Here is a 13,150-nt window from a genome sequence, read left to right on the forward strand (position 1 = left end):
TCCAGGTCAGTTCCTCCAACAGAATATGCAGCCTCCCATCAATGTTTTCCAGACTTCAAGACTTTACATTTAGCTAAATTAAACTAACATCCATGATAATTTTTGCAGTAGTTTATCTAAGAATACCCAGCATCCACAGTAGGTCTAAGTGGAACACCCTCCTTGTGAATTTTAGGGGTGCTACATATATGTGGAATGAATAAATTTTTCAAAACAATTTGTTGTTTGATCTCCTTAGGCCAGGTACAAAGATCCTTTATTAAATCATTTTGTTTTATTACAAGTATTTCATGTGGGGAGGTCATTCAACAGTTGTCTGTAAAGTATCAATATCGTTAAGCAAATTTGTCATCTTATTCTTGTATGCATTCAAATGGAGAACAACTGTCACATTTCTTTAATTTTCTTCACCAGTCTTTAATATTAAAATTCTGTCATTTTATGAAGGTCCACCAGGGCTTTTAATTCAGCTGATTCAGTTATGTACAAGAACAAGATGAGTGATTTACTTCATTAAGTAAATCACTCATCTTGTTCTTACACCTGTCTGAATAGAGAAAGATTCATTTTCAAGGCAAGTGGGAGCTGATAAAGATCAGCTTTTAATTCTAAACTGCAGTCATTTTTATGAAGATCAATCAGTACATTTAATTCACTGATTCAGCTATTACTTCAGAAATCACAAGCTTTTTTTAATTTTTTTTCTTTTTTTTTTAAATCTATAATTTATCCTGGAGATGTAGGGAAAAAGTCATAGGAAACTGGTCGATTAAACAATTTCTTTCTTCCTTGATGTTTCGTATTCATGGTTAATACCAGATAATTCATAATGAATAACTCACACCACAGAAACCTCAACTCATGGAATTTAATTATGTTTTTGGTCTTCATAGGAATGCATTTCTGAATGGCAGAAAGTTTGTAAAGAAAACAAGATTCCTTGCTCGGATGTATTTTCACTAATTGGCACCCTTGGTGATCCTGTTAAAATAAGAGATTGGCAGATTTATGGGCTACCTGTGGACACATTTTCAGTGGAGAATAGTATTATTGTATGTCATGCACGCCGCTGGCCACTTATGATTGATCCTCAAGGTAAGAAAAATTACATTTATTATTATTATCATCAGATCTTCATGGGTCACAGTTTCCTCCCAGAAATTTGGTTTTTTCATCCTGCAAAACAAATATTAGAACACATTATTATTATTATTATTACCCAAGATCCCATGGAGTCAAAGACTCATCTGGGAGGTCCTTTTATCATACACACACAGCTCATCATACTGTGCTTTTAACACACTCAGATTCTCTGCAGACACCACACTCTCAGGCAAGGCATTCTGGTCAGTTCCAATTGACTGGGTAGAAGAAATTTCTCTTCTACCCAGTCAATGTTTGAATAATTAAAGAGTCACACATCATGATCACTCATTAATACCCATGAGACTAAATTGGTGATGCATTTCATCATTCCCTGCAAATGAGCTGCCAGGTCTGTAGCAATACCTCACCATATATTTAATTCTTTGAGCCTCTACTTAATACCAGATAGCCTCAAACTCATTGCTACATGGAACATTAACACATGATTAATTAATACTAGAAATTAATACTAGATTAATTTTATTACCACATTAATACTAGAAACACAAGAAAACAATTATTACCATAATTGTTTTCTTGTGTTTCTAGTATAACTGGACTTAAGTCGTCTGATATCATTAACAGTACTTCTGTCCTTTTCTATCTTTTCTGTCATTCCTAAAATTTTATAGTGCCCTTTACACTCAATCCCAGTTATCATATCTGATTCTGATAGACAGGTTTCACTAATACTAACAATCTAAGGCCACAATGTATTCAATAAATCAGCAAACTCGAACCCTTTGTTTTTGATGCTCTGATGTTGTAAGTAATGCTGTGATGATGTTTGTGATTTTGTTAAAAAAAAAAAATGTGAAAGAATAAAAAGAATAACTCTTGTTTAATGCAGTTGTATTCAAATGGCAGATGCACAAGCAATTGTTCAACTAATGACTGCAGATTTGGCTAAAACCCTATCAAATTGGTATGCAAAGAAGAGCTGAATAGTACCTCTATAATGGAGGGAAAAAAGCAAACGACCAAGAGGACATTATTATTACCCAAGACCCCATGGAGCCAAAGACTCATCTAGGAGGTCCTTTTTATCATACACACAGCTCATCATACAGCGCTTTAAACACACTCAAATTCTCTGCAGACACCACACTCTCAGGCAAGGCATTCCAATCATTCACAACTCTGCATGAAAAAAATCTGCTTCTTACCCTCTTTATACAGTTTTCAGGGATGACCCCTGGTTCTCCCCTGATCTCCCACTATTCTCTGTAGAACTTCTCCAGCATTGATCCTATAACAACCCTATATGATAGAGACATTAGGTCTCTATCATATCTCCCCTCTTCCTCCTGTCCACCAGACTCTGCAAGTTGCATCTTCTCAATCTTTCCTCATACTCAACATTCCAAAGGTCAGAAACTACTTTGGTCAGTCGCCTCTGGACCCTTTCCCACATCTCTTCGTCCTTCTGAAAACCAGGTGACCAAATCTGGGCACAATAGTCCATGTGTGGCCTAATCAAAGCCTTATACAATGGAACAAGAATCTCCCTGCAGACATAACACACTAGCCTCATAGCCTGAGTTGTTTCAGCTGTAAAGCCAAATCATTCAACTAATCATTTTTAATATGATTTTGCCATTGATACCATCAGTCACCCTCCTGGTTTTTCTCAGCACTCACAAGTCTCTCTTGTCAAGCCTTTCCCAAATTTATATAGTGAAATGTAAATGTTAGGTAAGATGGAAGCAGTTGAATTATTTGAATTGCTTAGTTGTTGATTTGATGATGATGTGTTATCACCACATCATAATCAAATTTCTGATATGGTATACCCTTGGGGAGGTACTGCTGCTAGCATGGTGCTGCTAGTAGTGATAATCCAACAACTATTATGACAGGGAGGTCTAATGAATTTGATATACTCAGTATATTAAAATATCTTGATGTGGATGCCATGAGATGAAAAAATGCAAGATAATCAGCACTGTGTTTGACCTTTAGCTATTAAATGTCAGCACTGGCACGATCCCAATGTAAGACTGATAATAAATAATAAACAAATGTGTCAAGGCAGTTGTCAACTCCCTGTCACATTCCTTCAAAATAGCTAGGATATATCATCAAATCCCACAGCCTTGTTAACATCAAGCTTGCTCTCACAATCAGCCTCTTCTCCTTCTCATCCACTTTCTTTAACTCTCCATGATGTAACATTCCCAAGGATGAAAGATCTTTATGAACTGCTCATTAAATATCTCAACTATAATCCTCCTCAGCAGTTGTCTTTATATCATTTTCTCCAATCAATGTGATTCTACCATAATCATTATTTTTCTTGTTAGATAATTATCACAAGAAATCCATAGGTTTTTTTTTTTCCCCCTCATTAGCTAACTGCTGCTCATACTGCAATAGTTAGCAACCCTTACCAATTCTCACCATCCTAATGTACCTTATTAGTACACACCTTATTAGTTATCACACCTCTAATGATTGAGTCCCCCATACATAGCTATATGACTATCCTTTGGCTCTTTCTTTGTTATACTAATTTCCTCCTTTTCATGAGCTAATTTCTTCTTTAAATACCTAATCTCATCTTACAGACACTTAATTTCACTTTTCATTTTCATTAACTCTTGCCTAAGCTCTTCAACACCATTCCCTTTTTTATCATGACGAACAATTCCATGCTATTTTTGTTTGCTGCTGACAGTGCTAACTCCCATTTGGAAATGCAAACTCTAACAGTTTCAAATCTTTTGAAATCAATTCTTGAAACAATGGATGCCATTTTCAGAAAGCAGAAGCAGCAGAAAAAAACAAGCAGGAAAAACACAAATAGACAAAATTCCAACAACCAACACTACTGAAAAACATGTATCCAACATGAAATAAATGAAGCACAATGATATGGGGGAAAAAAAAAAAAAAAAATGCACACTATTTAAAACACTCTTCTTGGAAAACAGCTCAAATATACCACTATATTCACTTAACACTTCTTGCCATGTGATCTTTCCTCATTCTCTCCATAATAATTACACAACCTGCACTCGTGATAATTTCCTGATACATGTATTTAACACAGGCCCTTGGCCTATAACTACAACCAGCTATATATTTTGTCCTATTAGGAGTGCCTTAAATTATTATTATTGTTATTCAGGCCTCCATGGAGTTAAAAGACTCATCATGGGAGGTCCTTCCTAAGAAACACAAAGGCTATCAAGACTCATCGAGGGGAGGTCCCCCCCCCCAAGAAACACCGTCTATCATACCACTCCTTGAACTCATTGACCGTTCTCACTCTCACCACTCTATCAGGCAACGCATTCTATGGTTCAACCACCCTCCATGCAAAGAAACCACTCCTCACTCTCTTGCTCACAGTTTCCTTTTGTAACTTCCAGGGATGGCCTCTTGTCATCACTCCTTTCTGCTGTTCAACCAAGCGAAAGAACTCTCCAGTGTCAACCCTGTAACCACCTCTCAACAGTTTAAAAGTCTCAATCATATCACCTCTCCTTCTTCTATCCACTAAACTCTGCAGTCCACATTCCCTCAGCCGATCCTCATAACTATCATTGTACAGTCCTGAAACCATCTTTGTTATTTGCCTTTATACCCTTTCCGCAGTTAATTTATCCCCTTCAAATCCTGGGGACCAAATCTGAGAACAATAGCCTAAGTGTGGTCTGATCAGGGTCTTATACATTGGAATGATAACTGTTTTATCTCTGCAGGTCAGTGTCCTTCTCATTATTGCAGCAATCCTCTGTGTTACCTTCACCACCTTTGTAATATGTCCCCTAAATTTCAGGTTTCTATCAATCATCAACTCCAGATCTCTTGTCTTCCCTACTTCCTCCAGTATAACTCCTCCCATAGAGTATGCAGTGTCCCATCAATATTTCCCAAACCTGAAGACCTTATTGGAATTCATCTGCTATCATCAGCATTACCCCTTATCCTATCTTCTCTATCCTTTGTGAAAATACCATAACCTTCAGGTCCTATCGCTGTAACTAGATCATCTGCTGTCACTAAAGTTTCAGCAATCCCTATAACTTTTGGTGAGGTTGCAGTAACTAGTGTGAAAAACTCTTCTCTCTTATTCCTAATACATAAACTATGGCATCCCCTGAGGTTCCCAAATACTTTTTCACCTTGTATTGCTTTCCCCATTCATTTTTTTTTCACTTGAAAGACTAGATTCTGCATTTTTTGATCATCATTCTCCCACACACTTATCTCATAGATGCCTGAATAAATGCTCAACTTCATCCACCCCAATTGCTTTGGTGTTCCCAATCTTGCACTTCTCATTCACATTCAATGCTCTCTCGACACACACTAACTCTGAATCCATTTAAGTGGAATCCATCAGCATTATTTAAGCTTCTGTCAAAAAAATTCATTTCTTAGTTCTGCAAACTGAATAGCGTACCGTCTGCAAAATGTGCAAATTTATTCAATTGTGATCATAGCTCAGCTCACGTCTATCATAGCATGGCAGCAGACTTACAGTCTTTGCCCTATTGTTCTTCTTTTTCACTTCTTCCAATAACTCTTTCAATATCATCTATCTATCTCAATGGTTTTAACAGGCCTTTAAGGCCCATAACTCTCCAAGCATGCTTGGATTTCGTAACCGAAATATGAGGATAGAATGGTCACCCCTATGCCTCGTATAATTTAATACAAATATTCAATACTCATAAAAAATAAATAAAAAAATACAACAATTAATGTAACACTATTAATTAAAATTTGAAAAATACTTAATTTTCATCAGCACTCTTAAACCTACATCCTTTAATGATTTAGCATTGAACACAATATCAATATTGCCATGATGTAGTAGCTTTTATAAAGAATTTGTAGGGATACTTCACAAAATTCTGTTATGTAAATTAGAGGAATAGAATGACATGAAGCTAGTGCCAAGGAGGGGAGCACTCTAACCATTTTTGCAAAGTACCTATGATACTTCTCCTTGGAATAATGCTGTTTAATTTGTAGATTAATGATATTATGTGTGATTTCAAGGGGTATATGATGCTTAATATGATAATTCTTAATTGAGAATGACAAAATGATATTTAACAATGAAGTAGGCAATAATGACATTTAAAAACAGTGTGTAATTAATGATAAGGTGCTGAGTGGGGTATGTGTGACTGGTGATAAAATAGCGAGAGTGAATGATAGCAAAAAAATGATGCAAGATTTGAAAGCTAACTTGGTGAAGATGAAGAGAATTCAAGATACATATGGAAGAGTGAAGCAGACAAAAAAGTAATGATGTCGGTATGAAAGAGGACGAAAGGCCTGTAAATGACGTTGCATGGCAATTCAATTATTAGAGGTGTGATAAATGAGAGAATGCACAAGGTTTGTATTCTTGGAGGTAAGGTGAGGCATTGGATATGAAGAGTAAGTGAGCAAAAGATTTGGAAGTGGTAATAGGGACAAATGACTTCACTGGGAACAAGGAAAATGTAAGATTGGACATCAGGAGGTTGTTCAGAAGGATAAAAGATAATAGTGTGATAGGAAAGATAGTCATGTTGACCACATATGACAGTGGAAAATGAGGTGGAGAGCAATACTTATGAATGATATAGCAGATATGAGTGAAGAGAAAGGAGTGCAGTTTGTTAATGTGTGGAATGAGTTCCAAGGAAGAATTGAACTGTATAAGAGTGATGGACAGCATTTGAATGGTTTTGGTGTGAGTCATTTGGAGAGACTGCTGCTGAAAGGGAGAATAACGAGTGCAGAGAATGAATCTGAGCAAATAAAAAGTGATATGAAAGAGCAGGACAGTAAGGAAGGAGAGACTGAAGTGGTGATGCTTGTGAATGAAGAAGTGGGTAGCAAGAGTATAGAGAATAAGAGAACAAGTGTGCAAGACAAGCAGGGAAATGGGGAGACTCAGGACAGGGGAACACAATGTAAGAAAAGTTGATCCTCCAAGAGAATGTAAATATGTGTGTAGACAAAAGGGGAAGGGGTTTGCTTGGGATGTAGAGAAAACAGTTGAATTTGAAGAGGGTCCTGGAATGAGTAAGGAGAAAAAGAAATGGCTTGAGGAAGGTATGGAGAAGTCACATTTAATAAGTGGTATCAGCGAAACTTGTTATATATCCAAGAATGAGCTGTTATGTTTGTAAATGAATGTCAAAAGTATCAAAAACAAGGGATATGAAATGGTTGCATTTATAGAATTCGTTCACCCAAAAATTGTTGGAACAAGTGAGACATGGTTGAATGAGGATGATAACCTGACAGGAATAAGGATGGAATAACATGATGTTTTTTGTGAAGATAGATAGGGTAAAAAGAGAAGTGGAGTGCTATTGAGGAAATAAAGAGTTATGTTCATATATGGTAGAGATGCAAGTGGGAAATAGTGATGATGATTGTGGTTTTGAGGCAATATAATGTGAGATACAGGTGAATAGAATGAAATAGTTCCTGGGCTGTTGCTATACACTGTAATGTGCAGGGTAGTGACCAGGAAATGTATAAGCAAATTAGCCAAGTAAATGGGAAAAGGGTGATCATTATGGGTGATTTTAATTACTGCAATATAGATTTTGATGACAAGATAGCAACCAGAAGTAAAGAAAATGAGTTTCTTCGGTTCTTGAAGGACGACTACCTCAGACAATATATAACAGAGGGCACATGAGTATTGAAAGTCTTAGATTTGATCATCTCATCAGAGGATGTTGTTATAAATCAGGTGTCAAATTTCTCTCCAATTGAGGAGAATGACCTTAATGTGATTACCTGGGTAGTTATTATTATTATTATACGACACCTCCAAGGAGTCCAAAGACTCATCGAGGGAGGGCACCTGTTCTAAAACTCTGTCTCGGCCACTCAAATTCACCTACTACAACAAACTGCAACTACGCTAATGCCATCTACTGCCCACCACCACCATCACTAGTATTTTCAAAGAAAATCACAAACATCCATGCTCAGTGGGATTCGAACCCACAGCCTTTGGCTGGAGAGCCGATACGCTAACCACTCGGCCAACCATGCTGGCAACCATGTTAGGATTCCATGAAGAAAAGGTATAATGTGGAACTACAGGGCTGGTAATTATGAGAAACTCAGGAGACAGCTTGCAGCTGTAGCATGGAATGGGGAGTTGGGTGGAAAGGAGATCGCCGCTGCTTTGGTGATATTCAAGATCCACCTAATATAAATAGTGTCTAAATGTATTCAGAAGGTCATAAAGTTAAATAAGGTAGGTGTGAAATGGAAGAATGAAGAGATTAAGCATGCAGTTCAGAGAAAAAAGGCATTATGGAGGCAACATAAAAGGAGCATAATAATCAATTCCATGAAGAATAGAAAGAACAGGCAAGGGGGATGACTTGGTTGGTAAGGGTAGCAAAAGTTCAGTATGAGCAACACTGAGCTAATGAAGGCAAAACAAAAAAAACTTGGAGATTTTAAATAAGAATGATTGTAGGATGTCACTGACCAGAGTAAGTGGTATAAGGACAGCTGCTGTGGTGCACATAATTGAGATATTTAATGGGCAGTTATAAAGGTGTTGCATCATTGTGAATGTGACATCATGGAAAGTTTGAGAAAGCAGTGGATGATTAGGAGGAGACTAACTGTGAGTGAGGAAGAGGCATATAGGGAATTAAGCAAACTCAATATTAAAGAGATTGTGAGACTTGATATATCACTGCATATTTTGAAGGAGTTAACATCTGCCTTGACATATTTGTTTCATATGAGTCTTAAATTGAGTCAAGTTCCAAAGCAGTGGAAGTAAGACAAGATTGTACTGCTTCATGAAGGAGGTGACAGAATTCAAGCATCAAGTTATAGACTAATCTCTGTGTCAGGTGTTGTGGTTAAAGTGTTGGAAAAGGTGGTGAAAGTCAGAATCCAGAATTAGGTTGACAACAATGGTATTATCTTTGATGGACAGCATGGATTTGCTAAAGAGATGTCATATTTTATTAATCTACATACTTATTGCAGTAAGGTGACAGCAGCATTGGACATGGGAGATTGATATACAGTAGTGTACTTAGACTTTGGAAAGACTTTTGATAGATTACTGGATGATAAGTTGATAGTCAAAGTGGAGTGGATGGTGTTGGATATTAGACTAGTGCATTGGATTGGAGATTGGCATCAACAAGTTGTGTATGTGGAAGCAATATCCCCCGAAGAGGAAAGTCATTAGTGATGTACCTTAGGGATCCGTTTTAGAGCCATTGCTATTTACGCTGTATATTAATGATATTGGGGAAGATTTGGATGGGGACATTCAGTTCTTTTCAGATGATACAAAGTTGATATGTCAAACTATGAGGAGTAGATCAGATGTGGCCTTACAATAAGACTTGAATAGACTGAGTGAATGAACATGGGAGTAGGAATAACAGTTTAATTTTGCAAAATGTAAGGCTTTAAAATTTGTAAAACTAGGATGGGATGTTGAAAGTTTTTTTCTCTTGGTTATACTATAAATTAAACATGCCAAGGAATTATATTCTTGATTTCATCCTTTATCCAAGTGTAAGCAAACGAAGTTTGCATATGACTAAATGACTTCACATCAATGTGAAATCATTTAGCCTCTACATATAATTAGCCCACTCATGATGTGATTTCACATACAAACAAACTTTGTTTTCTTACAAAGGATGAAATCAAGAATATAATTTCTTGACATCTTTAATTTAAAGATGTGATGTAGAATTTACTGCTGGTGGGGTTATATTGTTAGATGTGGAGGAAATAAGATAAGAGATCTTGGGGTATTGGTGAATAATGGACTGAAATTTAGAGGACATATTGCCAAAATTGTGAGAATGGCATAGTGAATTCTGACATCATGCAGAGAACATTGACTTGTAGATTTAAGGATAATCTGGTTCCATTGTATAATACCTTGAGTAGGCCAAATGCAGAGTACTATGCATAGATTTGGTCACCTGGTTTTCAAAATGATGAGGAGAAGTTGGAAATGGTCCTGATGTGATTGACTAAGATTTTTCATTGGAAGTTGTGAATGTTTGGAATGCATTGCCTCCAATGATCGTGCCTGCAGAGAATTTGAATGTGTTTGAGGCATGGTGTGATAAGTTCTGTATATGAAAAAAGGAACCTGCTCGATGAGTCTGTGACTCCATGGGGTCTTTGATAGTAATAAAACAAATACATATAATGTATTTATTAATATGATTATTATTCAGGCACCATGGAGTCAAAAGACTCATCGTGGGAGGTCCTTCCTAAGAACATAAAGTCTGTCAAGACTCATCGAGGGGAGTCCCTGCCTAAGAAACACAAAGTCTATCATACCACTCCTTAAACTCATTGACCGTTCTCGCCCTCACCACTCTATCAGGCAATGCATACCACGGCTCAACCACCCTCCATACAAAGAAACCACTTTCACCCTCTTGCTCACAGTTTCCTTTCGTAACTTCCAGGGATGGCCTCTTGTCATCACTCCTTCCAGCTGTTCAACCAAGTGAAAGAACTCCCCAGTGTCAACCCTGTAACCACCTCTCAACACTTTAAAAGTCTCAATCATATCACCTCTCCTTCTATCCACCAAACTCTGCAGTCCACATTCCCTCAGCCGATCCTCATAACTATCATTGTACAGTCCTGAAACCATCTTTGTCATCCGTCTCTGTATCTTTTCCACAGTTAATTTATCCCCTTCAAATCCTGGGGACCAAATCTGAGAACAATAATCCAAGTGTGGTCTGATCAGAGACTTATACAACAGAATGATAACCCTCTTATCTCTGCAGGTCAGTGTCCTTCTCATAATTGCAGCATTCCTCTGTGTTACCTTCACCACCTTTGCAATATGTCTGCTAAACTTCAGGTTTCTATCAATCATCAACTCCAGATCTCTTGTCTCCCCTACTTCCTCCAGTATAACTCCTCCCATAGAGTATCCAGCATCCCATCGATGTTTCCCAAACCTCAAGACCTTACATTTTGCTGCATTAAACTGAAATCCCCATTCATTTGCCCATCTATCTAGCTTATTCAAATCCTCATGCAGGGCTACCACATCTGCACTATTACTAATAATCCTTCTCAGCTTCACATTATCCACAAACAACCAAATATCCCCTTGCAATCCACTGGCAATGTCACTGATATAAAGGTTAAACAATATAGGTCCCAGTACTGAGCACTGTGGAACCCCACTTGTAACCTTCTGCCTCTTTGATATTGCTCCACCATACACAACTCTCTGATACCTATCAGACAGCCAATCCTGAATCCAGTTGACAAATCTGACATCCAGACCCATGTGCTGCAACTTAAATATCAGCTTATCATGTGGCACCCTGTCAAATGCCTTCGCCAAGTCAAAGAAAATTGCAGTATATGCCTTTCCCTCATCTAATGTTCTTGTAACTTTATTATAAAAGGCTAGCATATTGCTAAAACAAGAGCACCCTTTCACAAATCCATGTTGACTCTCACAGATAACATTACCTTCATCTGCCCAGTGCTGTATACAGTCCCTCACTACTTTCTCCAAGATCTTAACAACTACTGATGACACACAGACTGGTCTATAATTAGACACTTCCAGTCTGTTACAACCCTTATGCAATGGCACTATCTTACCTTCCTTCCATTCCCTGGGCACCTTTGCCGAAGCCAGACTTTCATTGAAAAGCCAGGTTAAAGGCACTGTCAGTTCCCTAGCACATTCTCTCAAAACTCGTGGTGAAATACCATTCAGTCCAAAAGCTTTATTGACATCCAGAGTTCTCAGTATCTGAAACACACTCTCCTCCTGTACCTCTAAACCTTGAACTTAACCTATCAATCTAGCATTAAAACTGACTCCTCCAGGATGAAATACTCCAATAAAGTGGTCATTGAACAATTCCACTATGTCCTCTGCATCAGTCACTCTATTCCCATTTTTATCTCACAATATCATTCTTCCACAGTCATTTCTCCTACTACTGGCCACATAGCTAAAAAATTCCCTAGGATTTTCTTTGGATCTCAGGGCCAATCTCCTCTCATATTCCAGTTTCGCTTTCCTTACCACACTAGTCACTCTTCTCGCCTGTGTCTTATATTCTTCACGCATCCTGTCTTCACCTGTCTCCTTATATCTCTTCCATAGCCTCTTTTTCACATGCAATTCCTGTTTAATATTGTTTGTCATCCACTTTACTCCAAATTGTGTCCTCTTCTTCACTCGTGTTATACAACTTACCATTGCTGCTAACAAATATTCTTTCACAATTTCCCACGCACTAACGATATCCTGGCCTTCCAATTCCTCCCTCCATGAAACTTCCCGAAGTTGACGTCTAAGACTATTATAATCACCTGCATTATAATTCCACATAAGTTCCTGTCTCTTTGATACTCCTGCATGTTTATTCATTTTCCAAGTCAAAGCCATATGGTCACTCTCTCCAACTGGTGGGAGAGATGTCATCTCAGTTATTATCAACTCTTCTGATGCTATAACCAAATCTAAAACTCTTGAACCTCTTGTTCCCTCTGTTACATGTTGCCTAAGACATTTGTCCCTCAAGAATTCTAGAAATTCCATTCCCCTATTGCTACATGCATCTTCCTCTCTCCAATTTATACTACTGTAGTTAAAATCTCCCATAACAATCATTCTTCTTGCACTTGCCAAACTGAACTGTCTAAACATCTCCTGGTCCCCATCCTCCGTGCTCCTTGGTCTATAGTAACGTCCCACTCAATATCCTGTCTAGCCTACCTCTACCTCACACCATATGCTCTCAAAATCATTTGTCTCACTTCCTTCCAAAGCCTCCACTCTTAGAGGACATAGGTCATCACTTATCATAAGCAGTACCCCACCACCACGCTTTCCCCTCCTATCCTGACGAAAAATGCTACCCAGCGACTTCTATTCCTGTTATTATATCCCCTTCTGTCAACCACATCTCAGTGATCCCAATAATTTTTGGCCAGGCTGATGCTATCTGCGCCACCAATTCCTCTTCCTTATTCC

At 37.9% G+C, this 13,150-nt stretch overlaps 1 protein-coding gene across 1 annotated transcript in view; it reads left to right on the plus strand.

Annotated features, from left to right (window-relative positions):
• The window catches only part of LOC150108079 (dynein axonemal heavy chain 3-like), a 1,881,116-nt gene that overhangs the window by 1,204,932 nt on the left and 663,034 nt on the right, over positions 1 to 13,150 (plus strand). Inside the window, exon 52 of the mRNA XM_090415945.1 lies at positions 894 to 1,095. Within this exon, the coding sequence (XP_090272071.1) occupies positions 894 to 1,095 (202 nt within the window). The remainder of the gene's footprint in view (positions 1 to 893; positions 1,096 to 13,150) is intronic.

This window comes from Typopeltis vanoorti, chromosome 3 (assembly GCF_054136105.1).
Source record: "Typopeltis vanoorti isolate ZY-2024b chromosome 3, IOZ_Tvanoo_1.0, whole genome shotgun sequence".
Lineage (NCBI taxonomy): Eukaryota > Metazoa > Arthropoda > Arachnida > Uropygi > Thelyphonidae > Typopeltis > Typopeltis vanoorti.